A 28,000-nucleotide genomic window follows, 5' to 3' on the forward strand; every position below is an offset into this window, starting at 1 on the left:
TGCGGCTCCTTGCGGGCCGTTGGCAAATTTCAAGGTATTGCCAAGACACCTTGTTAAAGAACATCAAGAACTGCAATAGAAAACATTTTCGACGAGTCAATGTGACTCATACAGCCAGGCAAACGGGAGGTTTTCGCTTAACTATTCACATTTATTGCGGAGCATTAACACCACCCAGCCGCGCCTCCCTACCGGTTAGATGAAAACCTGCATGCTTGACAATGGAGTTCAATTGAGTTGATATCATTCCTAGTCTCCTGTCGGCGGGAGAATTCGTGGCAGATTTGGTAAAGGCGTTAGTCGAGACAACTTTAGGGCTGAGCTGCACGCGCGGACAAAAGCATCGTGGCGTGCTTTGCCTCAGGATATTTCGCAGGCTTACTGCTGCACGAAATACTCATGAAAGTCACCTGGGTTCGAGTGATCTCGCATGTGATTGTCTGTTCCACTGCCAAGAGTTTGCAATGCACCTGAAGGTAAAAACAAGCCTATCAGAAGGTACTCATCAGTTCGCAAGCATGAAAGATACCGATCCTGAGGTGATAGCCATACTAACGGATTCATACGTCAAGAAAACCATGCATCAAGGGTCAAGGCGAAGGAACCAAATTCGCACCTCATTTCACGCAAGCGACCTAACAGCGCTGCGAACAATGGTAAACATTTCTCCCATTCAGACTAACGAAAACTGCATCAATGCAAAAGCATGAGGTTTTCCAAAACTTCTAGGAGTATCAAACTTTGAGTCGCGTGAGGTGATAAGAAAGACACACTAGGCCCATCTACTGAGGCGCAAGTTACACATTCGGACTGCAACCACCACTTTTCGCATCCCGCCCGGACCGTCCTATGTGGTGCAGATTGCTATAAATGTACGATAAGCTGTCTGCACGTCAGATATGACGTCCATCCATAGAAGAGATGTGCAGGGACAAAACGCTCCAAACAAGCACCACCTAATGGAGAGAACGACAAGAGGGTAGCAAGGAGGCGTACTGTAACGTCAAGAAGTCTTCTGAAGCTTGGGACCTTCGACGATTTCCAAGCAATCGATGACCTCTCGTTCCCATTGTGCCCAGCCCCCTTCATCTACATCACCCTCCGATTGAGAAGCCTGGGAAAATACATCCCAAGGAATGCATCCTTTGTCTTCGGAGCCAGCAGCTGGTTCTAGCGCAAAACGGCCTTGTCGAGATCGAGTCAGAGTTACGACATGAGCAGCTGACCCGACAGCATGGCCGAGATCATGCACGATCGAGCGTACGTATGTCCCTCCGGACACCTTCATGCTGAGGACGAATGCCGTCGGAGACTCGTTACCCGCCGCAGACTCTAGTTCGTCTTTGATGATAGGGTTTTCCTCGACTCCTTCTAGGGCCTTTTCCATTGCCTTCTTTTCATCCGAAGTGAATTCCTTTTCTGGCCAACGAAAATCATGGTCACTTCCTTTCCATTCGAGAATTTCCAAGGAATGTATTGTGACTTTCCTCTTCTCGATAGGTCGGGGCAGGGGTATGCCCTTCCGAGCATAGTCGTACAGCGGTCTACCTTCCATCTTGAGCGCAGAGAAACTGGTAAGCAGTATATGAAACCAGAAAGGTACAAGGGAATCAGATATTTACATTGGGGGTGCTTGGTATATCTCCCCTCTGAATTTGTTTAACGCGGATTCCACCGCTTCCTGTGTAACATGTTTCCAGGGCGCAACGCGGACGCGGCTACCTTCGCTGTCGTAGGTATCAGTTTCGCATCCCAAAAGCGCTGTTGTGCGGTATTCCTGATGTCTCGTGAAACCTCAAACTTAGATTCATTGATGCGGGGATGAAGTACCTTTACACAATCTAAGAACTCGTTGAGACGTTTGGTTCCTTTTCCGACTCCTACAACTGAATGACAGAGATGAGATAACTCCAAGGTCTACGGTACCGGGAAGGCGATCATACCCAGAACACCATCAGCAAGAGGATCAAGTGTCCCTCCTTGTCCTATCTTCACTATCTCTCGTGCGCGCTTCCCCCTAGTAGGAATTTTACCTTTACCGCGTCTTTCCAATTTGTCGGCTTCCACAAACAAACGCGAGTTGCCAACCAATTGCTTGATATCGTTGATGACAGACATCGATGTCGGTCCAGAAGGTTTTGCGATGGCAAAAAGCCCAGACAGAGGCAGCTGTGGCAACGTAACTTTTGGCATCTCAAAGTAGAGACCTTTCGTCTGAGTGTAGTCGCAGAGGATCTAATTAGTCTGACAACTACATAGGTCTTTGTAGCACTTTGTTTGTACATCGCCCACCAAGTCCCTCCGAGAGATGCGTATGAAAGCGATCCTTAGTCCACGCCCATGTCCAGGAACACTTCAACGTCACTCACAATGTCCTGAATCATCTTGACAGCATCTCCCCGTATCATCGCGCTCGCCATCACGAGGCTTCAAAAATTGATTCAGAACTACCTAGCAATTGTATCGTTGGCCAAGTATTGCTTGTGGGTTGTGATTCGCCACTAGACTTTGTAGCAGAAATGACACGGCTCATCATGAAGTAGATGCACCGTCATGGCTCTCGTGGTTCCATTGGCGAGGACAGATACATAGGACGATTGGTTTAGACACTCGATGTCACAGATTGATTGATTTTGAAATGTATGGCTTTCTGATAACAATTCTTGTTGAAATACGAGATGGATATCTTAATGGACGCTTCATGCACTTAGGGTATGGCACGGGTATGGGACACACCGCGGGTACGGGTACGGTGCAGAGATCTGGTACCCGTGGCCACACCGTACCCGTCAGCACGGTATACGGGTACGTTCACGGGTACGCGCTATCTCCGAGTCTACTCCGCGGTGTTATATTTTGCAAGGGATTCACCACTTATGATCCTTATTTTTCGGAGGTCATTGACTGCAACAGCGACCCAATGCTTCGATCCTATTTCTCGCTGCTTCAGTACGTCTAAAGTTGGTGTTCTTCCCCTTCGGCGACACATTACTGGTACTGATTACAACTTAGTGATTCAACAGTATAAAGTGAGGTATTGTAGAGTCGAAATTTTTTCAGTGGTACTCAATTTTCGTCATGTCTACCGACTCGGACTCGTTTGCTGAGTCTACCTCGACGCACTCATCTGTATCATCGTCTCTGCGGTCCTTGGCGGGTACGATAAAGACTAACGTTGTCAAGCTTATCCTTCCTCATACGGAAAGGGCCAAAGCAACCCTCTCCGAGTTGCCCTCCACCATTCCGGAAGTGATCGATGTCGATGTCGACGTTGCTCTAGTTTGTACCGGCTTGAATTCGGACAACAGTCCTGCCGCCGAACAGGACGACGAGACTGATTTAAGTAAGTGAAGTGTTCTCTTACAAGCAAGACCAGCTGAATTCCACGTCAGATTTTATTGCTGAAGAGGTGGATAGTGTTTCGGGACCTGTGACTAGGAATGCCATAAACAAGCTCGTGGCAGCAAGCAAGCTCGATGCACTCAGCAATTCGCGAATAAGAATGAGGATTAGTACTTAGTCTCTTGGATTATATCGTGAGGCTATAGCTACATCTGGTCAATCTATTATTTCTGCCAACTGTCGCCCATTGCCGACTTCGCGAAGTGGAACGAAGCGCACTTCGACTTACTTCGTCCACATCGAAGTGTACTGAAGTGTATCTAATTTCCACTTCGATTCGCTTCAGTTCGCTTCGCGGCAACACTAACCCGTACCCGTACGGGTATGGTGTTGATCTTCTGACCCGCGGGTTTACCCGTGCTATACCGTACCTACATGCGCTCACACGTTACCAGATAACGTGCCCCCTAGTGGGGACAGTGTTTGTGAATAAGCTGATTGAGCAGTATGCATGCGTTCCATACTTCAGAACAAAATCATCCACCCCAGCTTCACAATTTCTAAGGGAGATAGCCTCTCACTATGTCTTGTATGATGTCACTCGGCTGTGGGTCTAGCAAAGTAAGTCCCTTATTCATCTACGGGGCTCTCTACAATGTCTATTTCCAGAGATGATAATCCACCTCTGTCACCCAATGCGTTGCGTTCCGACCAGAAGTTCGAGAGCATCTGGACTTGTGACACCTTTCGCCGCAAATAGGGTTTGGGAAATATTCACATGCGCATGCCACGAGCAAGCTCGTCGGTATCATTACACTATGAACAGTGAATCGGTGGTTTGGAGTTCTTATATTTTCTGCAGATGCGATGGACCTCAATTTGCTTTATCCTAAACGATGTCACCTTTCCTTTATCAATTTGCGGGAAAGATATGGATACTCCACTTGGAACATGCTCCCTCAATACTTTCGTCGATGCGAATCATTACAGCACAAGTATTCGGTTCCGGGACGCGACTTGTGGCGTTTGAATTCACGAAATGTCTTGCTCTTGAGCTAAATATGGTGAGTAATAAGCGAGGCCAATGAATCCACGAAGCGTGAAGGTGGGGATTTCAGCAATTAGCATTGTCGTCGCCGTCGATAAGTAAAGACGAGGGAAGGGAAGCAAAAGGTGTATATTGTAATTGTCCGTAGCAGGTGGGTGTTTGGGTTGAGTCTTACCTCATGTTGGAACCTGACGAGGCGTCACAGGCTAGTTGAGATCCGAGCAGCAAATATATTTACTCAATCCCGGTACTAGATGTACCCGGGTGTTACGCGTATTTCGGTCATTCCTCCGCACAAGACAATAAAATGGTCAACACCTCGCGTAAGCCCAACTGGCGTATATAAAGGACTAGTGCACCGAACTGATAAGCCTGTCTCTAGCTTTGTATCCCCAAGGATGTTGATTCAAGGTCTTCTAAACTGGCTACCCCTAGCGTCTCTAACGTTCAATGCGTATAAATCCGATGATGATCCTCTCAAGAAACTTGGATATTTAACTCCGTATAGTCCAGCTCCTGCTTTCCACGGAGTTGACGCAGAGTTGCCCAGCGATTGTAGTGTCAATCGGGTGATGCTTGTATGGTTGAGTTTCTTCTTGCGATGCTGGGGTGTCTGATGCACTTTTAGATGCATAGACATGGCTCTCGTGGACCTGAAGGAGAGACGAGTCAGATCAACTCCCTTGTCCAAACGTTGAAAAACGGTAAAGATGCTATCCAGAATGCTCATCTACCTGAGAACCTCCGTTTCCTCAAGAAGGGATATGAGTCACACCTCGATCCCGGAAAACTGACCATCATTGGGCGTCAACAACTCTTTAACCACGGCGTGGAGTGCGCTTATCCCGTCGATTGTTATGTCAAATTGCACTAACGTGACATCTAGATTTGGGTTGAAGTATCCAAACTTCGACACAGACACGCTACTATCCAGCGATTCACAAAGAGTGAAGGACTCCATGAAATTTTTTGGTCTGGGACGTTTTGGTCTCGAAATCGAGAACAAGGAACTACTTGCAGTTGATGATATGCCCGATCTAGTGTCTTGGATCACTCCTTGGACTTCGTGTCCCATCAACGGGTTGCACGCTTTGGCGGTAAGTACTCAACCTTTTGGACTTGAAATAACAACTCATTAAACTTCCAAGGTGGTAAAGGGATGGACCGATTCATACCTTCCTGATATCACTAAGCGCTTGAATGAGCTCCTTCCTGGCGTTAACCTGACTGATGATGACACGCACGGAGCTTTGTATGCGTGCCCATATGACCTAGCCACGGGGGATGAGTCACCGTGGTGCGACGTTTTCTATGCGGATGAACTCGCAGACTTCGAGTAAGGATACTCGAACACTGTAATGGTGCGATACTGACATCGTTCTTAGGTATGAAATGGATCTTGCCATGAACGCAGGCGCATACCTGGCACCCAATGACGTTGGACGTGTCATGGGAAGTGTTTTTGTCAACAGGCTGATCAATAGGTACTACGTTCTACCGCCAGTTAAGCTACCTCTCATAAAAATACTTGCCAGGTTCACCAATGCCAGTGAGGAAGCGCCATCCCTCTATCTTGAATTCGGACATGATATTACCATCCTTGTTGCAATGGCTGCAATGGATCTCAATAGGTACATTCCTATGCACATAATATCGGATTGTCTTATACATTCACTTGTAGGGACGATCCCCCGCTTTCTTCACAAGGACCACCCCAGTACCGAAAGTTCCGAACCTCGTATCAAATTCCCTTTGCTGCCAATATGATCTGGGAAAGTTTTACTTGCGAGGAGTCGTGGGTGTTCCTTCGTTAGAACTGTGATCTGATAACTCATTACCATCAAGATTCGATGGACCACAGATTCGCTTGGTGCTGAACGACGAGACATATCCATTATCGACTTGCGCAGAAACCAGGGAAGATCGCCGATACGGGACTTGCTCGTTGGATGCATTCATACAAGCCAATCAATTTAGCACCAACATCAAGTTCGGTGATGATACGTGGCAAGCGGCCTGCGGTCCCAACTCAGAGGTTTTGTACGTCCAATGATAGTACGTCTTTCGGTCTTTTAATTGCCATCAGTCCTTGGTAGGTACCACTTGCTCAGTACAAACCCCAATCTTTCCATCTACACTGTAACAATGAATGACGCATATCTCTGTACTCGCATATCTTTGTACTTTAACCGTGCGGTTGTTTTGTATGTAGCTCCTCAAAGTGAAATTTGATACTGTGATGGAAATGTATGTATCAAGGATAGTGAGGCGCGATGCAGTATTATAGGATCTAGGTCAATCAGATCAAGGGTAGGACGCAAGCCAAAAAACTTATATGGACATACAGTAGTACTGGCGCATATGGATATCTAAATATTCCCGCTCACCCATGATCCCCCACAAATGCACCTCGCCGCCCATATCCTTTCCCAAGTCTTCCATCTAGGAGATGAATGTCCCGCAACCATTACCTCTCCTCCGACCTGAGAGCGTCTACCACACCGAAGGCAAAGAAGCCCAGGACTTTGGTTCGAAAGCACGCCCTTTGTCACCACGTCCATTTTTGGATCGTCTCCTGGAGGACGATCTGACGCCGACAGATTTGCGAACCCGTCAACAAGATCAGATGATTTGATGAATAAGCGGGGCTTGTCTATCGCGGATGAGGTCGTGAGCGACCGGATGATTTTCTTCAGTTGCCCGTGCTGCGCGGGGACAGGACGTCCTTCGGCAAACGAAGCCATGGCTTCCTCCACTGAATGAGGAGTTCAAGCTTTTAGCAATGACTACATAATGGAATTGATACACATACTTGGAACTGCACTCGCTTCTGGGATCGCAGCCTTGAGTGTGTCTTCGAGAATTTTCAAGTCCAAGCCTGAGGAACTGACAAGGTCCAGCATTATATCTCTCGCGAACTGTGAGTTCTCCCGCTTCGCCGTCATCGAGGCCAAATACTGGTGGAAACAGTTGACATGAGAAACCACTGCCCTAAGATTCGTAAGAGCAAGTGGATGAACTAGATGGAGAAGTATCGGCGCGTCAAATGACACAGAGTGAGACGATCGGTTCGTGACTTGTGGGGGATGGTCAAAGAAGCCATTGTGCAAAAATGGGTTATCATCCATAGGCTCCTCCTTCGGTTTCACTTCATTGGGGTTGAAGCTCGTGTTTGGGGTCGGGTCAGCGAGGTCAGCGAGGAAGACGCATTCTTTCATGAGGTCCTCCAAAAAGACAACCACCCAAGTGGAAAGGCTGATTAACTGCCAGACAGGCTCTTTAAGAAAGAAAATGGCCACGTTAAAATTTTGTTTGGACGGTCATGAGAGCCCAACAGACTCACCGAGGTCATACCCCTCTGACTCTTTGCAGTCTTCAAAAGCAGCGAGACAAGCAGCGACAGAACACATGTTGAGAGCGTTTCGCGAGAGCATTAAGTATTTCTCTTTCTCATCTTCGTTCTTCGTCCGACGAGCCCTAGCTCTGCTGCACATCAGAAGGCACACTTATAAAAATATGAAGTTCATTACCTGTAGATCTCGATAGCAGCTCCTATCACGTCAACCATCGAAAACGAGTTCGCGATGCCGATACGGACGTTCACTTCATAGGATGACAAGGTCCCAAATAGCGTATCGTGAAGCATCGTGGCTGGAGTACTGGTTAGAGAAAGAATGTGAGAGATATCTGCTGTTGATCTTCGAGATTGAAGTGCAGTAGTCAAGGCTTGTGCAAGCGGCAACTGATGCAGGGTGTCTAAGGTGTGTGAGCATCGACGAAGGTGGATGATAGCGTTACCGACCTTTCGATCCTGAAGTGATGTGTACCCTTGGAAGAGTATAAATGGATGTCTGCAGCATTGAAACTGCACTAGCAAGCAATTTGTTGGGTGATGTGGAAATGTTCAGAGGACCTGTTCCAGGAAACTTAATCATTATTCTGTAGACGTGAAGATTAGCTCACAATCGCTGCTTGCCCTGTTGATAGGTGCAAAGATGCTTGAATGATCCCAGTCGGGATCGTCGGAGAGGTCAGGTCTACTAACAATCAGACGAAGATAACTAAAAGCGAAAATCGAGGGCTGACAGTTGCAAGGTAAAGAGATTGCCTACAGGGACTTCTTTTGGCTTGGTTTTGCTTCGTGCCAACGACCCACCTGGATCGGTCATTGCAACAATTACCGTTGCCTTTCTCGTTGCAACCGACAACGAGCCAGGCGCAGCCACTGTCAGAACGCGAGGAGAAAGTAACCGATCTCCGACAAGCCGAGCGGCCTGCCAGCAGTTCAGTGAGAGTTTTGCTTACGATGAAGTAGAAATACTCACCCAAGGAGTTTTGCTATTTGGAGGAATGGCCCTGACTATTGAGTATGCGACTACGCGAGACTTTGGCAGCGAAGTGTCTTTTCAATCGACAAATAAGTGCTCAGACGATGTCACTAGGACCGTGAGTGAACCTACAGTCCTCGAAATCCAAGAATGATGCGACTAGATATGCTGTAGTCGGTTCCAGCTGAGTACGTTGAGGTTGCTTGTCCTTCTTTGGCGATGCTTTGGGCGAAGTGGAAGCATCTGGTTTGGACCCAGGTGCTGAGACAAACACAAAGTTTGTCAGGCAAGGCCCAGTATGGTAAAGGGGTGGGAGAGGCGCGGTGACGATGGCTGCAGGAAGGTGTTAGAAAAGCACATTTGTGCATTTTGCAGGGCGTACCCATGTACACGCCATCGAAGCGTAGTTTCACCTCACAAAGCTCGATGACATGCTCCTCTTCATAAGCATTCCAATCCAATAATGGCGGACGCTCATCCAGTTGATTGTCCGCAGACATATCGAGAGAAAGACCAAGATCGAGGGAGCTGTCCGATGTTGCTCTCAAGGTATCTGATAACGGATACCGTCGGGATCTCATAGCAATTAGAAAAGCAAACTCTGTAAGATGTGCACATCAGAACAAATCGACCAGAGCCCAAGCGTACACCCTCACCGTTGAAAATGAATCCGAACGAAGCTGCGACACATAGCCTGGAAGTCTTGGGTCCACGGGGGGAATCATTAGCAGCTTGGCTATAGTTCTCAGCGGTGTAGCATGGCTGCACAAGGGAACACATCAAAGATCTTAAACCTGACGCGTAAGTCCGCAGAAAATAGACATTTAGTTGGTGAGCCTGGGTTACTGCGAGTAGGGTGGGGTTGGAGACAGGAGTAAGAGGTCCGCATTGAAGCAAACGAGAGGTAGAACCATCTGGACCTGTGGCCCACTGGCATGACGTTCAATGCTTGAATCTTTAGAATATGAATAAGATGATATCACCTCGCGTTCAGCTCCGATGAACACAGCGTTGACTATACCAGCACCTCGATCACAAGCCCAGTATTCTTTGATGTTCCACTTGTCAAGGCTGTATCCCCGTTGCCACAAACATCCGACGCCGTCACAGTCACGGCCTGGAAAGTAGGCGAATAGCCAATGGTCATTGGATGAAACTGTGATGACGCTTGGAGGTTCATAAGAAGCAGGATTGTTCAATATTTGATCTGGAGAGACGACCAAAAACTGTTTTGAAGAAGAAAACAACGTTCCAAGTATTAGAGGCTGAGAAGGGTGGGCAGTGAATATCGTTGATGAGTTAGACCATGCGACGGGTCTGTAAGTAGAAGCAAATTAGCTAAAAGTCTGAATGAGATGTTTTGGAGTGACCTTTGGAGATGTTCAGCTAGGGGATGGAAATCCCACCAGTGCGAGTGCCAGTATTGTGCATCTTGCTTAGCTTTTCCCTTGGAAGGAGAGTTTCGGATGTCAGGGTACATATCTCCTTGAAGAGAACATGGGTTCACGGAACAAATAGACGACAACGCGCATCTACTTGTAGTTGGTCTCAGCGTCCACATTGATCACTGTGACCATGCTCAGCATACATTCCACATCAGTGGACATCGAGGGCGTGCCTACGGAAATCATGGTGCAAGCTTTTGCAGATCGTATTCTCGTTCTTGTTACGCAGATGGGCAAAGTTGGCAACTTGGTGCACTTGTAGCATTTGCACTTTATTCAATTGCTGATGAACGATGTAAAAGATTCAAGCATCCATCCCTTCGACCACGCCGCTGCTATCAACTCATGATCTTGATGATCCTATTGAAATTTCGGATTCTCCTATTGGAATTCCTGCGCCCTCCGTAGCCATTCAACTCACACCCCTACTTGGCAGGCGCTTCCTCTGAACATTTGCAGACACTTCATTCATTATATGCAGCACAAATTGCCACCATCATCTGGGTTGAAGAAGAAAAGAGATCGCTGGGCATAGACCGAAGAAGCGTTGTAGTTGGTATTGCGCTTCGAAAAGCCAGAGTTATGGAAGGTGATGGACTAGATGCTGATGAGAGGAAAACATTCCATGGGGTGATGAATCATCTTTACGGACTGGTTAATCAAGCTACTAAGACTCTTCAAATGATACTTGCAATCGTTCAATCAACAAGATCATAACACTGTGCCAGATATGATAGTGTTTCCATTTTTAGAATACAATAGGGTTAGGGTTAGGACTAAAAAAGATGGAAAAAAAAAGAATGGCCTGCCCAGCCAGAGTGGCCGTGGCAGAACTGGAAAATATTGAGACGGTGCATGAGCCGGAGCTCATACAAACCGCAGTTACCCTCTGTATGGACAGGGTCGCCGTGCTATGAAGGGACGCCGCGGCCCACAAACCCAGGTACATGAAGGAGCCTATGCCATCAAGGTAAGTATGAGCTTATAATTTCGTTCAAAGCAGATTTATATACATCGCAGACTTGCGCACGGACCACTACATCGACCACTTTCCATTTATGGAATACGGGACACTCGGTTAACTTTTTCAAAGGCTAGAACTTACTACTTAGCAGACAGCAAGTTGGATCTGCAACATGTCTCAAGTATTTCGTCGGTCCCTCAGTACCCTCAAAAGAGCTCCCCAACTAGCTCAATCGTTCCCAGTCGCTGAGGATAGCGCACAGTTTGCTGCTCATCTAAATAACGTATTCCCCTCCCTCCAATTTCCTCCCGAGCTTGCACAACGTATCCTCACCCACGGAAGTCACAAGACAGCTGTTCACGGGCACAATGGGCGCCTTAGCTTTGTAGGAAAGCCTTTGGTCATCCGTCATAGGTATTCTTGAAGTACTTAATGTTTTCTTTTTTCTTCTAATAGGACGTCGCGTGCTCGAGTCTTATTTTCTGCTCTTCCTGCATTCTGACGCGCGGAATCAAAACCATTACGACTTTGAATCCCTCTCTTCTCGCGCTTTAAATACCTACCTCTTGGGCGAACACATTGCCCCTCGGTGGTCTTTGGGTCGTAGTTTGCGATGGACTCCTACTGTCTCTCAAGATGTTCTACAGACACACAAAAATCTCAAAAAGTCATCCCAAAAACAGCCAGCCGAAGCTGAATTAGAAAACGCGTTAACGGCGAATCCTGGTATCGTCAGGAGTGTAGGTCTTTACAAAGTCATGGGAGACGCGGTGCAATCGGTAGTGGGCGGAGTCTATCATCAATTTGTACGTCCCTGGCTTCATGCTGTATCATATACGAGACTAAATTGTTGCGATCACCAACTACGCGTCGATTGTGTTAGGGTGGTTCTGTGGCTCATCGCTTGTTTCACACTCGCATTCTGCCGCATATTCTATTGCCAGGCAAGGCTGAGGGAGTCCCCTCAGAATTCCATCACAAAGCACTGGCACTTTGTGAACGCATGGGTGGCATGGACGGGAATTTATTGGTTCAAGGGCTTCCGTCAGATCGTGCTCCTTCGGAGCTTGAGACAGTAGAGACAGTTCAGCCAAAGAGAGTTGCGTAAGTGTGCATTCTTGGTCGCCGTCTTCTTCTATCCAATCTTTTTCCACAGGGCTGCTAGCTTCTGAGTACTCATGTTCTCATCATTTATCATGTTTATGTTATGGATCGCATTAATTCCAATGACACTCTAGCTGACGTGCCCAAGACATCGTGGGGAAGGGTGCTAAGCAGGGTCGACTATAACTTTAAGATGACCAACTTTACTCATGCGCGGGTGCAACGCCAAGGAGCTTGGGGTATAGGCATTGGATTATCTGCTAGCCCTGACCATCAGGGCACCATCATGTGCAAGGACGAGCAGACAGCCAACTGACATACAGATCTAGGATCACTGTCGTTTCCTCCCGCAGTGGAGCGCACCATCTACACTGTCGTTTTCTTATTACATCGTGCAGCTCACACGACATTGTTCAATTTGTTGCATTCATGTCGCGCGTGCTCACCAGCAGAATAAAATCGTCCACCCCGTCATGATGCGACTAACTGGCAATTCGAATTTGCAAGCAGCGTCTTTCGCAAGGAGCAGCAGTGTCTGACATTGTTCGGATCAGGATTGCCACCGTATCCTGTATACCCCGCATTATGACTCAGATATCCAAGTGCTTCGTGTCTCCTTCACGAACCTCTTTTGATCATGACTCTGAGCGATGTCAATGTCAGTCGTGCTTGCATGACGCGCCCTTTCACAGTAGCGGCTGTTCCAATACGGTGTTGAATGTTCGTATATGAAATGAGTGGACATTGGCTTGTGCCCCGTACTAAAAGGATGTATGCGATCGAGCAGCGCGAAAGCCGACGACGCCATGCATGATGTACATGACATAGATCCGTTCGCTCATGTTATATGTCGTTCATTTATACCACACTGGCAAGTCATACTTTCAATCGCTGCAATCACTTGGTCAAGAATTAAACGCTTGCGAGTCGAGATGATGAGTGAGACTGTGAGCAGTGCGTGTTTTGACACTCCTGATATATCCAACGCTGCGCATGAAACTCAGCACAAAAAAGGCAGGGCTAACCGCTACATACCAACTACGTACATCCCGAACGTACACTTTAACTGAGGGAGGGGGTCAACTGACTGCTCTAGAGGAAGCTTCTGCTTCTCTCTCGAGCGCATTTAGCTTTTCCTCCCGGTCACGCTTCCATTTGGCCCATTTCCACTGCACGAGCGCTTCAAGGCGATTGTCTGGTGGGGGCGCGGTGCGCGGATGTGTTTCGTGGAGGTAGTACGCAAAGCAGCCTGTGAAAATCCCTAGCACTGGGTCGAGTCCACTATTGTGTGTAAGCGCAAGCTTATTAGACTGGAAGGGCTGGTACATACCGAGACAGTAAGACAGGTGTAGGCATTGCTCAACGAAGTCTGCCAGGTAGCTTCTCGGAACCGACAAAGAACGAAAACGTCAATAGACTCATGTGATCAAGGGTAGAGTTACCGCTTCGGGTTACGACGGAAAGCTTGGCGACAAATTGGCGAGAAAGTTTGAAAGAGCTGTAAAAATTCGTGTGTCCAAAGCTTCACCTGCTGCTTCATTGGACCCTCCACAAACCTCTCCAGCTGCAGTTTCCTTAGTTCCTCTCATCAAAATATGTCAGAAGCTGCACTCGAACGTCAGATTCGTCCCATCTATGGTTCGCCATCGTTTACGCGTAAACAAGCTCAGAACTGACCTATAGCAGATGCTCTGGACCATGGATCAAACAAGTCTGCTATCAACGCAAGCAATAAGGTGCTGAAAAAGTATCCTAATAATACTCTTGTTAAAGTATGTGTATTAGTGACCTTGCGCAGGTGGTTTGACATCTTATCAATGTAGGCTTTGAAAGCACTTGCATTAACGCGTTCTCAGAAAGTAGAGGAAGCGTTGGTTCTATGCGATGAGATCCTTGCTGGCGTTGTTACAGATGATTCCACACTATCCGTGATGACCCACGTCCTCAAGGGCCTTGCCAGAAGTATATTATGGTCCCTCTCTCCTCCACGCCTGTATTGAAATCACCGTGTAACAACAGATTCCGACATGGTGGCCATGTTTGATAATGCGTTTAAGCAGCAACCACAGAGCGAGGAACTCGGTGCACAAACGTTCTTCGCTCATGTGCGAACCGGCAACTGGAAATCCTGTCAACAGGTGAGTATTCCCGACTCTTCCATCTTCTGAATACAAGCCGAATCATGTGGTTCTTGAGGTTGCAACCCGAATGCACAAGCAGTTCCAGGAGGACCGGTACGTATACTGGGCTGTAATAGGCGCAATTCTTCAGGTTCGTGCCATCGCATATTGTATTGTGAAGAATGCGTTTTGATTATGGGGAGTTAGGCGAATGAGCTTGGCACTCCTCCAAACATTCGCACGCTGCTCTACAAATTGGCTCACCGTCATGTCACATCATGTCCAACGCCATCCTACACGGCCGTAGATCGCTTCCACCTGCACATGATCATCCTGCAGGAGCTCCAACTGTGGGATGAAGCAAATACCTTGTTGGAAAGTGATATTGGAAAGTCCATCTGTTCAGCGAGTCTTGTTTGCAATGAGACTCGTAGAGACATTTGGCGCCAACGCGGTCTATATAAGGACGAAGGGGGAACGTGCTCAAGAGAAGATCAGAAACAAGTGAGCGGACCCGAGGTGCTGTTCTTGATCCAATCTAATGTGCACTTCAGTGACCGCAACTGGCTCGAGTTCGTGTCTGTAATCGATGCCGCTTTTGCTCCAGTGCAAGGGTCCGATATCAGCGCAGAGGGAAAGTCAGAGTGCTCCGAGAACATTGCGAAAACACGTGTTTTCCTCTCCGAAATCGCAGAGGTGGACTCAAATGACCGTTCTGCTTCCTTGGCACGTTTAGAGCTCGAGAAAAACGCGTTTTCTCATGGGATATCCTCTGGTATGAACCTTGCCTTGGGACCGTCATGCCCTGATTTCGATCTTCGACAGATGAGAGCACCCTGGTTAGTTTGATGGAAAACTACTTCTCCCAGTTTGGCGACAAGCAGTGTTGCTTCGAAGATTTGCGACCTTATGTGGACCTTGGTGCCGACGCAAAATCGCGATGGATGAGCTTCCTTGCATCTCGAGAATCCTTCCTTTGTGCGCACTATCTTCTTATTTGGGTCTTCCTGTGCCCTAAGCTCAGTTTGATAAAAGGCTACTACGGGAGATCTGCAACGGGTAATAAATGTGCGGAAGATACAACGCATCAACCTTACGGCTTCAGATTATCCACTAGACAAAGAGTTGTCTTTGGCATCCAAGTATATCGAAGACTACATGGCAGGACTGGAAGTTAGGCTCCAGCTTACCTGTGACTGAACTTCAGCCGGTCGATGATCTCGCGATCCTTGTCGGTCATGCGTTTGTCAGCCTATGGACAATGACCAAGGAAGAGACTTATCTATACAACGCCGCCGTTGTGCTGGAATTCGCTTTGACGAAGAGTCGCATGTCGTTCCAGATTCGGCTGCTACTTGTACGCATATACCGTCTACTTGGTACGTGTTCTATGTATGTGCCAGGGTGTTTGCCGACCAGTTTACAGGTGCTTCATCGTTGGCTCTGGAACACTACCGTGCTATTAACATAAAACAAGTCCAAAACGATACTCTTTCCCACTTCCTTCTCACACGAGCATCAACCTTCTCCCTTTCTGCCACTGGAGAATTGACATACCCTTCGGAATGCATAGAATCAAGCCAGATCTATGTCAGTAATTCCCAGGATGTAAGTGCTCTTCCTGTGTGTTAGCCTCCCTCTTATTGTTCATAGACCCCGGATTTCATCATTCGTGCATTCACGTCCGAGAAGTACAGTCAGGTCAGATTCCTATACTCCTGTACCTACGGAATACTTACATCCCTACAAGATACCAGAGTTTGTCTCTTTCGACGACAGGCTGGAGAACTCTCTCCAACGCGATGTTGTCAAGCTTGAGCACGTTCGCATGCGCATCACGCATGAGCCTATCAACTCTGATCTGATAGACATGGAGCTCATAGAACTGAAGTTCGTCTTTGATCGCTGTAAGAACCTCCAGCGTCATACGTACACGTTTTTGACTTCTGTTCTCAGTCCATCATGACAACCGGGATTTCGGCATGCTACCCAACTATCAACCAGCATGTCAGCCTTCGCTGAATGACCAGACCCTTATGTTTGGCAACTCGACTGGCGTAAGCTGTTTATCTATGTTGACACATGCATTCGTTGAGCGTTTCTCAAATAGCAAGGATGGCTGTGGTATTTCATCAAAATCTACATCCGTGCTTTCCAGCATGCCAGTGATTTGGACGATATTGTGGAGGATAAGCTACTAATTGGTGACCGGCCAAAGAAGAGCCCGGAACCTGAAGTCCGCCTTCCTCTCCGGGAACGTCTAGCCATCCGAAAACCTGAAGAAGCGGCAGAGGTAGGACATTGTGGTCGAAGCATAACCACCACGTTAACACTTCGTCAGTTGACAGTTGATGAGTTGCAACTCATGGAATGGGCCACTGCTGTCGGTGACTGGCTCGAGCCCTACCATGACCACACTCGCCCGCCTCCAGCGGTGGTCCTTGCCGAGGCCAACAAGCAGAATGAGCTTAGGACCGGGCTTCCGCTAAGGGGTGTTGACCTGAAGGCCCTAAACGGCGACGCCAACGCTAATGGACATGCAAAGAAGGACGAGGAAGCTCCTCCTGTGAAGGAAGCGCCTCAGTTGGTGGCACAGTACTTCGAGCGTATGTTTTGGTCTTGATACGGCTGGCTCTATACTGACTCTCCTCACAGATATGCACGCTCGCTTCGTGCAGTTGCAGCAGAGCGAGTGCCTCCCCTCAGACCTGCTGCATGTGGCAACACTCACCCAAGAAGTACACCTTCACTCTGAGTTCCAGTTTATGCTTTACTCACTCTAACTCTAGGCTTTCCTTCTGTTTGCGGTGGAGAGTCATCGCTTCAAGACCGCATCTGTTGTCAAGATTCACAAATTGGGGGCAGTAAGTGGAATGTTATGCTTCAATGAGACGTCTCCAAACATCTTCTCGCATTTCAGCTCGTGCAATCCCTCAAGGATATTCGCTCGAAGGCCAGCGCGGTACTGAAGACAATGTCGAATGACCTTGTGAAGATGGGTGAGGTGGCCGGGTCGGCTGAACGACGGAAGAGCTTCGTTGAGGCTTGCAAACCAATTATGGAATTTCCGAAGGTAGGATTCCGTGCGGCTTCAATTATCAGACCGTGCCCTGACATCATTCGTTAGCTGCACCACGACTTTGTGCTCAATATTGCAAAGAACGTTGGCGAGTCGCGCAAAAAGGTACTCGAGGGCGTTGGTAAAGGGATGGTCAAGATTTGCACCAATTACCAATAAGCTCGGCCCTTCATTTTAGATTCTGGCATCGCATATTACTTTACACCTACATACACACTGCTCACCACTCACCACAACTCACCACTCATGATACTGCACTATACTTAGGTTGCCGAATGTAATTGTGACATCTTGAATTATGTCATGCAACACGTCGCGTGACTTGTGACACTACGCGTCTCACTCATTGCGCTCCTCACGACAAACTCTCGTGCTAACGAAAAAAAAACGGTAACAACTCAAGAGATGAGTCAATGTAAGCTGCTGTACTATCTCTGAAAATCCCACTAATTACAATGGGAAGCCAACGACTACTACGGAAACAGTGGTGCTGGAGGTGGCGGATACATGACTGGTGGATCGCCATACGGAAGCGCGAGCGGTAGCCCTGGAGGAGCTGGTCGAGTATGTTGCATGTGATCGTGCCAATGCTCTACTAAACTGAGTGCAATATAGAAAACCGAGATAGCCCACTCCTTACGACCTCTGACTGTCCTTCAGCTCCTAAATGCAACACAGGCGCATTCAGACGCGGAGTGGATGCTGGATGATACGGAACTTGGCCAGGTAATTTCCACCTATCTTCTCATATCCAGTTGTACGAATCGCGAATTTGCAGGTTACAGTCGTCGCGCACGTTGTATCAATACAAAGCCAAGCCACCAACAACTTATACTGGCTCGACGATGGCAGCGGTCGCATTGAAGCCCGACATTGGATTGACTCCTCGATAGAAGAGAGTGGGGCGGGGCCAAGCGCCATCACGTAAATTTCATCCGTTGTAGGCCGCAGCGTTAAAACTAACTAATGCAATGGCAGTGAGGGATCATACGTACGCGTGTCCGGCACGTTGAAAATGTTTGGCAGCAAGCGATACGTGAATGCAACTCATATACGGCCAGTCAAGTCGTCCCATGAGATATACTTCCACCTTTTGGAGGCGATGACGGTCACATTAACATGGGCGAAAGGAGCGGTATGCTCAGACCGAATTACAATGTTACTAATCTAATATTCTTGAGCAGCCCCCTCGTCCTGGACAGAATCCGTCAATTCCACAGGGCCCCGTCGCCGGAGGCTCTGCATACGCAGCTCAGTCGCATTCCACCGCTGCGAATAATGATCAATACTCTCAATTACCGAAGTTGGAATATGCGATCGTAACATTCATGAGGAACCAGCCCAGTAATGAGGAAGGCGTGCACGTTGGTGCTATTGCGCGTGCTGTCGGAGGTAATGCTGTCACAATCAAGTATGTTGTCGCACGAGACTTGCTCGGCCCCACTAGTCTGACGCAACCCCCAGTAATGCTTTAGATAAACTCATGGACGACGGCCTCGTCTTTACTACTATCGACGATTCGCACTTCAAGCTTGCTGATTGATGGACCCAGGATGGACCTGTATTTTTGACAATGAAAGCTGCTTGCGAGCGCTTGAGTCGTGTTGACACTGCCGGAATTCTTGTTCGATTCTTGCATCTTGATTAATGTAGTCTTTGGCTCGTTTCTGCAAGAAAAGTATTAATAGTTTGCCTCAAATCGGAAAGATGATCAATATCGTGGACATTGTTACACAGGGGTAGATCTTCAGGCCTATACAGTTGATCGGTAACCTGGCAAACTGTCTTTCCACGCATCTGTACAGGGCTGACGACGATGGAAGACTCTGAACCTTTGCTAGTGGAAACAACAATCATTAAGTCATCGGAAGCAGCAGCTTCAATCAGATCAGTCACGGTCTATCAGGCGCTGCAGGCGGAACGCTTGCCTGGCGACGAACACTTCACACTTGATGGGGCCAATCTCGACAAGGTGAGCCACTGTATTTGAATGTAGCTCCAGTAGCGATGAAGGATCAGACATACTCAATGTAACTCGAATTCTTGAAGGTCCTGCTTGTTACCCATGTCATGTTACGACCGGGTCCTAATGTTCGAGGTACCTATGATCTCGAAGATGGCACTGGGAGAATATATGGGATACGAAACAATAACGTAGGTCCTGTAGGACAGGATCCTGCAACGTTCTCGGCCATGGTACAACAATGGTACGTTGTGGCATCGCATTGCAACACGTTCCTAATAATATTTTGCCATTCATCAAGCGACAATGGTCTAGCTTGCGTCATTGGGAGACTTACAACCCTGCGCAATGGCCAGAACATGCTCAATATTGAGTCCATGAGTGTGGTAGGATACCACCAAGCTATGTTTCATATCCTTGAATGTATGACGACAAGTTTGATTATAATCAAAGGGTCACCAGTATGTGCATGATCAGGATCTATCATTGACATGGGCATTCCAACTTTATGCAGGCACGCAACGAAGGTTCGGAGACGGTCGTTGCACAAGAACTCGAAGGGGACTCGGGAGCATTTGACCAATCTTATTCGAATCATTCGTTTTTGGATCTACCCCAGAATGATCAAGGTGGAGGTGTCGGCTTTCCTCAGACCGCCGCGCCATTGCTACATGGTGATCATAGCGAGAGTTCGAGCTCCGTGTTAACCTTAACACAAGCCGCACCGGAACTTCCTACACGACCTCCCGCCCTTGAGCCCGAAACTACACATTCTGCCGTTCGGGTAGCCCATCCTCATGCAGTCGCGCGAACACCAAGCCCCCTTTCTTCATTCGGCTACTCGCTTCGCATCAGCTCTCATCCCGTTCCACAGTACTATGGCCAACTGGCTCAATTGACAGCGACACAAGATGCTATCGTTTCCAGCCTCAGTCAGCTCCAGGATAATACTCTGTATGGAGCTTGGATAGCCGATGTATTCGAGAATGTCACACGAGTGATCGCGATCACTTGGGAAGAATTCAGGTAAATGGATCGCTTCACACAAATGATAGTTGCTGGTTGATTCTTTGTGGCTAGCGCCGACATAGAATGGCTTCTTGAGCAAGTATACATATTCAGACCACTGGATGACGATCGCATTATGCTCACGTCTCGCGCATCGGCTTAATGGCTTAGCGTACAGTAACCTGCATATTGTGATGGTGAAAGTCAGTGAGTCTCGCATAACTTAATATTATAAAGCATTCCTCGAGGTAATGTGCTCATGAGTATTCATCTAGCCTCCTTCCGGAAAAACATATTTGGGCATGGGGCATTATATAAGTAGGGGTCCTTTATAGAAGGAATTTGAGCGTGTTCACTCTGTACTTTTGTTCATAATTGCAAGAAACCTGAAGTTTATGATACCTGTACGCACTTAGACGAAAAAGGCAACTCCGAAAGATGTACTTACTGCTACCCCCTGCATCCGCCCACCTGGCTCAATACGAACTTCTACAATATCATGCAAAGCACTGGGTCATGAACCAATCTCTACATTGAACTCGCTTTCAAGTGACGTACAGACCATGTCTACTTGGTCTTCCTGGTTCCCCGGGCTTCCGTCGTTCGATTTCTCCTTACCCTCCACAATTCAGCGTCGGTTTCTTTCTTTCGTCCTCAAGAAGTTATTGGGACATCTTCTAAAGCCAGGGCAACTCGATCTTCATCAAATAGACTCGCAGATAGGCTCTGGTGTCGTGCAAGTTAGGGATCTCGAACTAGATGACCAGGTTCGGGTCTTACCTTATGGTCTAACTACCCATTCGTTGACCATTCCACAGGCGATCAATAAACTTCTATCAGGATCACCTTTCAGACTCCATGATGGCTCCATATCTTGTGTAACTGCGCAAATACCTTTCCCCAATCCTCTCACTTCTAGTGTGGGGCTTTCGGTACAGTCACTACGCCTCACATTGCATGCGACACCTCCATCCGACCCCTGGCTCTCCAAAAGGTGTCAATCTTGCGCATTCTGTTGCATCAGTAGCAGAGACGTTCATTCATGGCGAGCTTACCCCTCGGGAAGAAGCGACGCTCCGAGAGTCCTTACATTCAGATTCCCGACCACCGCACGTCTTTGACGAGGGTCATCACCTTCCTGGAGGACTAGATTCCTCTACTAATCAACACCCTGAAGAAGATATCGGAATCGATTCTGATCCTTCTGGGGTATCTCTATTTGCCACCCTCTTCGAACACTTACTTGCAAGGTTCGAGTTCTCTGCTGTGGACACGAAAATAGTCATCGTCCACCCCGGACACTCAAGCTTTACCCTGTCAATACCCGACATTACATATAGTACAGACTCGGGTGTTCAAAAGCAGCAGAGTGCTGAAGATGGGCTATCGAGAAACATTGCTCCTGAAAGAAGCCCACGGAGCGGTCACATACGTACAGTCTCGATATCAGGCGTCACCGTCACCTCTCGGGATATTCGACCTACTTCACAGCACCCTGTCGCCTCGCCACGGACCTTGTCGCCTGTGTCGCTCACTTCGTCCCGTGTTACGCTGAACGACCATCGGCTAGCTCATCGTCCCGTGTCACCAGCATCCTCTTATTCCTCCATCGACGAAGACACGCAGATGATGATGTCGCAGTCCATTGCTGCTCTTCCACCACGTAATCAGTTTCCTGCTTCCCCTTCTAGCTCAGTTATGAGTAGCATGTATCAGAGCGCGATCTCTACTACTGGCGGCAGCTCTTCAGCCGTTCTACCAGGCCTTGAGCCACTCGGCAACCTCAATACGGGAGATATAGCTCAGCCACGCTCGCGCGATCACACAGTAGGCAATCGAGAGTCCACCTATGTACCTCACTGGGCTACAGAAGATCTTGTTTTTTCTGTTGGTGCAGACCCTATTGTTGTTCGACTACAAACGCCGCTCGGCTACACGAAGCATGACGTAGCACACGTGTCGACTGTCGCGCCTGAGATAGTTTCACCTGCCATGAAGAACGTTGCGGACAAGGAGGACGAAGCCTTAGGTCTCAGCGTCAGTGTTGGCGTCATGTCCTGTGCTCTTCGCGCTTGTCACGTCCGCATGCTATTGGAAATGCTCAATTACTGCGGATCCAAGGATGCTGGTACTACTCCTCAAAATCCTGAGGTAACGTCAAGCACATCGGTTCTTCCATGCGGCTTGCACGCAAGTCTAAACATCCGCGGAATTGTGACCCTTTTGATATCTGAGGCCGTAGATCAAGAAGTTCCTTCGTTGGAAGCATTTTTCCAGTGCCCACTTGTCCCCCCGAGATTACCTTCGACATACTTGCGCGTATTATTGGAGAATGTTGCTGGCTCTTTTGATTTATCTGGGGCTTCTGGAAATCAGACTGATGCTGCAGTACACACTTCTCCGATAACATCCACCATTTTTCTCTCGAATCTCTCGGTCTTCATGTACCACTCTCCCTGGAGTGCCGATAAGGACGAGGCGCAACTTGCGCTACCCGTCCTCATTACAGACCATCATCTACATAACCAATATGTCGTTAGTCATTGTCGCCCATGTTTCTCTTCGACGCCAATTCCGGCACAGCCACTTTCCGAAGTAGCGTTGCCGACCTTTGAGGTAGTAGACTGGACTGCTGCGAAACTTGCAGGAGGCTCTTCGAAGCTCTCGACCTGGAGAGTGAAGTCTCACACAGGGAGGGATCAGTCATCTCACAGTCCACATTCGAAGACTTCTGTATTTCCCACTTCTCCAAAACCACCCGTAGCAGCTTTGTTGAGTGAAGGACTCGAGAAGTCATCTCCTTCCAGTGCTGTTACCTTCACCGCTCATGTATCGCCTGCAACCACCCGTTCAGGGGGGTTGACCAACATCTCGATTCGGATTGCACCGTTGCACGCGTTCTTCGATATCGACATCATGCTTGAGGGCGGCGGTATGCTCAGGTTCCTTGAAGAGGTCCTAGCAGCTGAAGGATCTCCTGCTCAGGACATTTCCGACACATCTCAAGGGCCCAGTTCACTGGACGACACTGAAGAGGAGGATTCAGTAAGCAATGATGAACTCACTTCATTCATGACACCGAAGCAACTCGAACGCGAGAGGGAAAGAAGACGCTTGGAAAGACTTGTCCTCGAGGATTTGGACTTAGACATTGACTATCGGACGGGGGCACCGTCATCGAGACAGAGACCTCGCAACAAGCGAGCCACGAATGCCGAATTCAAGGTAGATGAGAGCCTAACTTGCAGTTGTGGGAATATATCTGACCTTATCGTTTAGTCCAAATCCAAGCAAACGTCACATCCGAAGATCACCATTATCTTACCTGCCCTCCGCGCTGAGCTTCGATGCGAATCCCCATCCCTTCAATCTTCCCGATCAGGAGGCATTATACTGGATTTCCATGACATACAGATCTGTAACAAACCCCTCGACCAAGACACACCGACTGTCAGATTCGGAGATGGTGGTGAATCAAGGAATCCCGGCATCAAAACTCTGCCAGGACAACTCCTGAGTGGCCAGATTAGGGGGATTGTTTTATCGTATGCGCCTGCAGGAAATTCAAAAGCTCATGCCTTTGTCTCGCTTGGTTCTTTACCACGGACGGATGACATTCACCCCGGATCGGCTTCATTGCTGTTATCGGAACAGGCGCCGGACTCCCTTCCCATTCGCTTTCAGTTGACTCAGCTGGCTCCATCAAAGTCTGCTGTTTCGTCTTCGACACGTAGGACTTCCGTCGTCGTCAACGTCCCGTTGGTTAACGTCGTCCTGGAAAAGCCGATCTTCGATGGATTGCAAATTTGGGCTGACAGTGTCACACAAGCAATCACCACCAGCACGGACGAAACAGATACTGAAGTCGCTCACAGCCGCAACCCGAGCCTGATTGGTAGCAGGTTTTTCGCAAAATCAAGGCGTGTTGGGAGTCGTGGAAGTGACGAGAGCAGCTTCGGCACTGCAGTGTCGACGCCGAAACAAAGCGAGACGGCTGTGAAAGTGATCATTGCCGAAGGTAGAGTCGTTTCAGGTCCAGTTCCCACCTACGTTGATATCTTCGAAATGCAGCTTTGGTAAGAATCCTGACATCTCGTTCGCAATCTTCCGTGTTCTCGATTCGTCCTTTCGATATATCCGCCTCTGACATCGACGTCCTCGTTGAACTGAAACCTGATGGCAAGGTGTGTGGACCAGCAAAGGTATATGCTGGAATACTCACTTCAATCAGGACGAGACTGTCATAACCTCAAGCTTGATGGACCTTCATGTCGGAGAGGTGTCACCAAAGTGGGAGCTCATACCTCTCCTCGTATTGACATCACCTCGCAGTCTGGTATGTTATGTAGGTTGATTTGTCGCAGATACCTCCCTCACGCTATTTAGTCCTCTGTGCCAAGACCGATGATAAAGGCTCGCTTCACTTCCCTCATCATTCCCGAAACCAGCGCAAAAGAGACCAAAATACGGTTGACTCTCTGGGGCTTCACTTGCCATGTTTATCCAGATTTGCAGTGGATTTCGGACGTAGCTCAGTTTATGAAAGCTCCACCGGGGGTAGGTGTGCCATCTTTGAAGCAGAATAGATCAGTGATATTCTTTAAGGTCTTCGAATCAGTCGTTCCTTCCGAGCGAACGTCTTTTTCTCTCTGCGATTGCAGACGTGTCAATCAAGACATATGCCCCCAGCCACCCCGGAGCTGCAGTCTTGTATATCGGCGAAGCCGAACTAAACACTGAGCTTGCTGGTAATTCCAGCGCGTTCAAGTTCAAGTTGCTGGTTCCTTCCTTGTCATTTCTATTGGTCGATTCCATAGCCGATGCCCTCAATGGTCCGGGATCTGCCAAATCAACCGGAGGATCCAGTCTCAACTTGTGGAAGGTGTTTTTTCCTTCAGTTTTTAAGTAAAACAATGTAATGACACTCATCCACAGAATTTTGGTTTTGCATCGATTGCAGATATTGGAGATCTGGACCTTGTGTTCAAGACTGACAATGCATTGGTCCCTCCAAGTGTTGGCGTAAGTTATAGCATGCCGGGTTATGTTTTTCGACCCTCAATCATATTTAGGTCCTCGTGAATCGAGTCAGCTTACGGGTGCACCTATGTGCGGATACTATAGCTGCGCTAGCAGGCTATATTGGTGATTTCACGTCCATATTCAAATCCCCCTCTCCTGTGAAGTACGTAATTACCTTGCTAAACTTTCAGTGTCGCAATGTTAATCATCATTCCGCAGACCAACGGTGTCTAGCAAGAAAGTTCCTGCTTCTTTTGTTCATCGTCCGCCTGAACAAGGCATGATGGGTGATTATTATGATTGATGCAAAACATGCGAGGTCACTGAAGTTATTTATTCAGCGTCTCTCGACGAGCAAGCTTTCAGGCGAATTCCTGATGTCGGTAATGCAGCCGATATGATTAGCGATGACTTACCGAAGAATCTCGATTACCTGGACGAATCCTTTGGTTCGGCCGCTGGTTTGCGGGAGCTTCGGGATGATGACCTAGAAGACTTCGATATGCAAGAGGATAGCCAAAATGCACCAGTAGCTGGAGAGACTGGAGTTGTTTCCAATGTCGGCGGAGAAACAATCCGGATCATCAAGCCCATTCGTCCTATCGAGCATTATTACGACAGTATTCCTCCAGAAAACACGGACGATCTGGCTAGGTAAGGTTTTTGCCATTAGCTTGTATTCTCTGTAATCGATTCATCGGGCAGTCTACGCGAGACTATTGTCCGAGTGCGCATCCATGACTCTGACATATCGCTTTTCCTACACGATGGTTTCGATTGGCCCCGCACACGAAAAATTGTGGAGCAAGAAATCAAGGACATGCGCAAGAAGTTAGCCAAGATTAGGCAGCTGATTGCGACTGGTCAGACCTCAGACCCCAGCGTGGAGGAGACAAGCGCGATGTTATTCAACTCAATACACATTGGCCTTGACCAGGACTTTGATGGTCTTGATCCGACAGCCCTGGTCGCTGCCATTGACGATGAACTCGACGAGAAGGCGGAGACAGAAAGTCACAGCTCTTGGCAAACCCTTCCTCCAGCATCACCTGGACAACAACAGCGAATGCCCTCCACTCGCATCCATGGGCGAAGATTGACGAGGTCTAAGGGCCCAAGTATTGAAATCAGGCTAATTGGCCTGGATGCTGAAGTCGATAATTATCGTCCGAAAGATGAACTTGTCTCCAGGACGCTCGTTGTAGTAAAGGATGCTGAAATTTTGGATCACGTCAAAACGTCCACCTGGAGAAAATTCTTGACCGAACTACGGTCGGACTCTCGAGGCAATATTCGTGAGACGGACTCCAGCATGGTTCGCATCGAGCTCAAGACCGTTCGACCGTCTCCTTCCCATCCCTCCGAGGAAACACGTTTACGCGTGAGTACTTGTCGAGTTAAGGCGTACTGACAATGCTGAGAAGATGCCACCACAGGCCAAACTCCTGCCATTGCGACTATATGTTGATCAGGATGCACTCGACTTTTTGAAGAAGTTTTTCGCATTCAAAGATTCTGACAGTCCATCTGCACCCGCTGATGCTCCCAGCGAGGAAACATATATTCGTATGTCCCTGATTTCAAATGCTGAATGGATAACTATATCGATATTTGTCCGCAGAGCACGCCGAGGTCTTCCCCATCGATATCAAGCTTGATTACAAACCTCGACGCGTGGATTACAGGGCTCTGCGAGAGGGAAAAACGATTGAGCTCATGAACTTTTTCCATTTTGATGGCGCGGAGATGACTTTGAGACATTTGACCTTGCATGGGGTACGTGTTGCTTTGGCATGCTTCTTTGGCATGCTGCTTCATGAACTCATTGGCCTTCACAGATCACGGGTTGGCCCCGATTTTTTGATACATTAAACGACCTCTGGACGCCGGATGTCAAGGCAACACAACTTGTGGATGTCATTTCTGGCGTAGCACCCATTCGTTCAATGGTCAATGTTGGCTCTGGAGTAGCAGACCTTGTTCTGCTACCTATTGCACAGTACAAGAAGGACGGGCGCATCGTCCGTGGAGTTCAGAAGGGTACCAAGGCATTCGTACAATCAACTGCAATGGAGGCGATCAAACTTGGGGCTCGGCTGGCTACAGGTACTCAAGTCATTCTGGAGCAAGCTGAAGGCGTGCTCGGGGGCCAGTTTAAGGATTCAATCACGGCAGAAACGTTTCACATACCATACGATGACTCTGGAGACGAACCAGATGAAGAATTGATCAGCAGATATGCGGCTCAGCCGGCTGATGTCACAGAAGGAGTTCAATTCGCATATCGCAGCTTGCAAAGAAACTTGCATTCCGCTGCCCAAACAATACTTGCTGTTCCTATGGAAGTGTACGAGAAGTCCGGAAACGAAGTGAGTAGCATCCATAATGTTTGTTTGGTGGGCCAAGCTGATGTAAAATCAGGGTGCAGTCCGCGCTGTGGTGCGCGCTGTCCCAATCGCAGTCTTGAAGCCCATGATTGGCGCCTCCGAAGCAGTCAGCAAAACTTTGATGGGACTTCATAATACCCTGGATCCCAACGTTCGCCATGAGAATGCGGCCAAGTACAAACATCGCTAA

General features: G+C 48.3%; 11 protein-coding genes across 11 annotated transcripts; 7 read left to right on the plus strand and 4 right to left on the minus strand.

Annotated features, from left to right (window-relative positions):
* Positions 1 to 1,003: 1,003 nt before the first annotated feature.
* Positions 1,004 to 2,193, minus strand: EDB91DRAFT_1241737 (pseudouridine synthase; the record flags this gene model as incomplete). Its single annotated transcript, XM_041322115.1, has 4 exons — positions 1,004 to 1,571; positions 1,623 to 1,777; positions 1,831 to 1,886; positions 1,944 to 2,193. The coding sequence occupies 4 exons, from the start codon at positions 2,191 to 2,193 to the stop codon at positions 1,004 to 1,006; spliced, it is 1,029 nt and encodes a 342-aa protein (XP_041184511.1).
* A 2,595-nt stretch (positions 2,194 to 4,788) lies between these two features.
* EDB91DRAFT_1213415 (histidine phosphatase superfamily) lies at positions 4,789 to 6,641 on the plus strand (the record flags this gene model as incomplete). Its single annotated transcript, XM_041320775.1, has 8 exons — positions 4,789 to 4,968; positions 5,019 to 5,224; positions 5,277 to 5,487; positions 5,539 to 5,726; positions 5,776 to 5,874; positions 5,926 to 6,021; positions 6,072 to 6,185; positions 6,236 to 6,641. The coding sequence occupies 8 exons, from the start codon at positions 4,789 to 4,791 to the stop codon at positions 6,441 to 6,443; spliced, it is 1,302 nt and encodes a 433-aa protein (XP_041184512.1). The 3' UTR covers positions 6,444 to 6,641.
* Positions 6,642 to 10,235, minus strand: EDB91DRAFT_1093918 (uncharacterized protein). The gene is made up of 13 exons (XM_041316843.1): positions 10,089 to 10,235; positions 9,702 to 10,035; positions 9,375 to 9,648; positions 9,101 to 9,319; positions 8,851 to 9,051; positions 8,716 to 8,792; positions 8,477 to 8,664; positions 8,354 to 8,427; positions 8,193 to 8,303; positions 7,921 to 8,146; positions 7,734 to 7,873; positions 7,203 to 7,667; positions 6,642 to 7,145 (listed from the first exon to the last, which is right to left on the minus strand). Exons 1-13 carry the CDS (start codon positions 10,196 to 10,198, stop codon positions 6,760 to 6,762), a joined length of 2,805 nt encoding a protein of 934 aa, XP_041184513.1. The 5' UTR covers positions 10,199 to 10,235; the 3' UTR covers positions 6,642 to 6,759.
* EDB91DRAFT_1093919 (uncharacterized protein) lies at positions 10,236 to 10,817 on the plus strand (the record flags this gene model as incomplete). Its single annotated transcript, XM_041316844.1, has 3 exons — positions 10,236 to 10,413; positions 10,466 to 10,567; positions 10,623 to 10,817. Coding segments are annotated over exons 1-3 (417 nt in total), but the record flags the coding sequence as incomplete, so codon positions are not given.
* Positions 10,818 to 10,901: 84 nt separating this feature from the next.
* EDB91DRAFT_1093920 (uncharacterized protein) lies at positions 10,902 to 11,131 on the minus strand. The gene has a single exon (XM_041316845.1). The coding sequence runs from the start codon at positions 11,110 to 11,112 to the stop codon at positions 10,912 to 10,914; it is 201 nt and encodes a 66-aa protein (XP_041184515.1). The 5' UTR covers positions 11,113 to 11,131; the 3' UTR covers positions 10,902 to 10,911.
* Positions 11,132 to 11,183: 52 nt separating this feature from the next.
* EDB91DRAFT_1093921 (uncharacterized protein) lies at positions 11,184 to 12,306 on the plus strand. The gene is made up of 3 exons (XM_041316846.1): positions 11,184 to 11,513; positions 11,581 to 11,933; positions 12,011 to 12,306. The coding sequence occupies exons 1-3, from the start codon at positions 11,300 to 11,302 to the stop codon at positions 12,233 to 12,235; spliced, it is 792 nt and encodes a 263-aa protein (XP_041184516.1). The 5' UTR covers positions 11,184 to 11,299; the 3' UTR covers positions 12,236 to 12,306.
* A 960-nt stretch (positions 12,307 to 13,266) lies between these two features.
* On the minus strand, positions 13,267 to 13,559 carry EDB91DRAFT_1093926 (uncharacterized protein; the record flags this gene model as incomplete). The annotated part of the gene is made up of 1 exon (XM_041316847.1): positions 13,267 to 13,559. One exon carries the CDS (start codon positions 13,557 to 13,559, stop codon positions 13,311 to 13,313), a length of 249 nt encoding a protein of 82 aa, XP_041184517.1. The 3' UTR covers positions 13,267 to 13,310.
* Positions 13,560 to 13,689: 130 nt separating this feature from the next.
* EDB91DRAFT_1093927 (N-acetyltransferase B complex non catalytic subunit-domain-containing protein) lies at positions 13,690 to 17,762 on the plus strand. The gene is made up of 20 exons (XM_041316848.1): positions 13,690 to 13,869; positions 13,918 to 14,003; positions 14,055 to 14,193; positions 14,251 to 14,369; positions 14,428 to 14,502; positions 14,559 to 14,830; positions 14,906 to 15,126; positions 15,177 to 15,329; positions 15,400 to 15,524; positions 15,559 to 15,730; positions 15,778 to 15,959; positions 16,005 to 16,052; positions 16,102 to 16,258; positions 16,308 to 16,408; positions 16,462 to 16,644; positions 16,693 to 16,957; positions 17,007 to 17,089; positions 17,141 to 17,215; positions 17,272 to 17,424; positions 17,479 to 17,762. Exons 1-20 carry the CDS (start codon positions 13,827 to 13,829, stop codon positions 17,587 to 17,589), a joined length of 2,763 nt encoding a protein of 920 aa, XP_041184518.1. The 5' UTR covers positions 13,690 to 13,826; the 3' UTR covers positions 17,590 to 17,762.
* On the plus strand, positions 17,763 to 19,191 carry EDB91DRAFT_1093929 (replication protein A subunit RPA32). The gene is made up of 7 exons (XM_041316849.1): positions 17,763 to 17,845; positions 17,894 to 17,994; positions 18,046 to 18,156; positions 18,209 to 18,354; positions 18,409 to 18,565; positions 18,615 to 18,841; positions 18,895 to 19,191. The coding sequence occupies exons 1-7, from the start codon at positions 17,836 to 17,838 to the stop codon at positions 18,971 to 18,973; spliced, it is 831 nt and encodes a 276-aa protein (XP_041184519.1). The 5' UTR covers positions 17,763 to 17,835; the 3' UTR covers positions 18,974 to 19,191.
* EDB91DRAFT_1093937 (uncharacterized protein) lies at positions 19,169 to 20,852 on the plus strand. The gene is made up of 4 exons (XM_041316850.1): positions 19,169 to 19,402; positions 19,480 to 19,637; positions 19,695 to 19,854; positions 19,908 to 20,852. The coding sequence occupies exons 1-4, from the start codon at positions 19,247 to 19,249 to the stop codon at positions 20,421 to 20,423; spliced, it is 990 nt and encodes a 329-aa protein (XP_041184520.1). The 5' UTR covers positions 19,169 to 19,246; the 3' UTR covers positions 20,424 to 20,852.
* A 112-nt stretch (positions 20,853 to 20,964) lies between these two features.
* EDB91DRAFT_1076651 (uncharacterized protein) lies at positions 20,965 to 28,000 on the plus strand (the record flags this gene model as incomplete). Its single annotated transcript, XM_041314876.1, has 17 exons — positions 20,965 to 21,168; positions 21,220 to 21,397; positions 21,426 to 23,626; positions 23,681 to 24,419; positions 24,473 to 24,585; positions 24,633 to 24,737; positions 24,788 to 24,962; positions 25,063 to 25,283; positions 25,337 to 25,423; positions 25,474 to 25,586; positions 25,643 to 25,710; positions 25,765 to 26,077; positions 26,129 to 26,804; positions 26,860 to 26,989; positions 27,045 to 27,199; positions 27,262 to 27,792; positions 27,845 to 28,000. 17 exons carry the CDS (start codon positions 20,965 to 20,967, stop codon positions 27,998 to 28,000), a joined length of 6,165 nt encoding a protein of 2,054 aa, XP_041184521.1.

The sequence above is a fragment of the Suillus paluster genome (genome assembly GCF_016628075.1).
Source record: "Suillus paluster strain FC165 chromosome Unknown EDB91scaffold_1, whole genome shotgun sequence".
Lineage (NCBI taxonomy): Eukaryota > Fungi > Basidiomycota > Agaricomycetes > Boletales > Suillaceae > Suillus > Suillus paluster.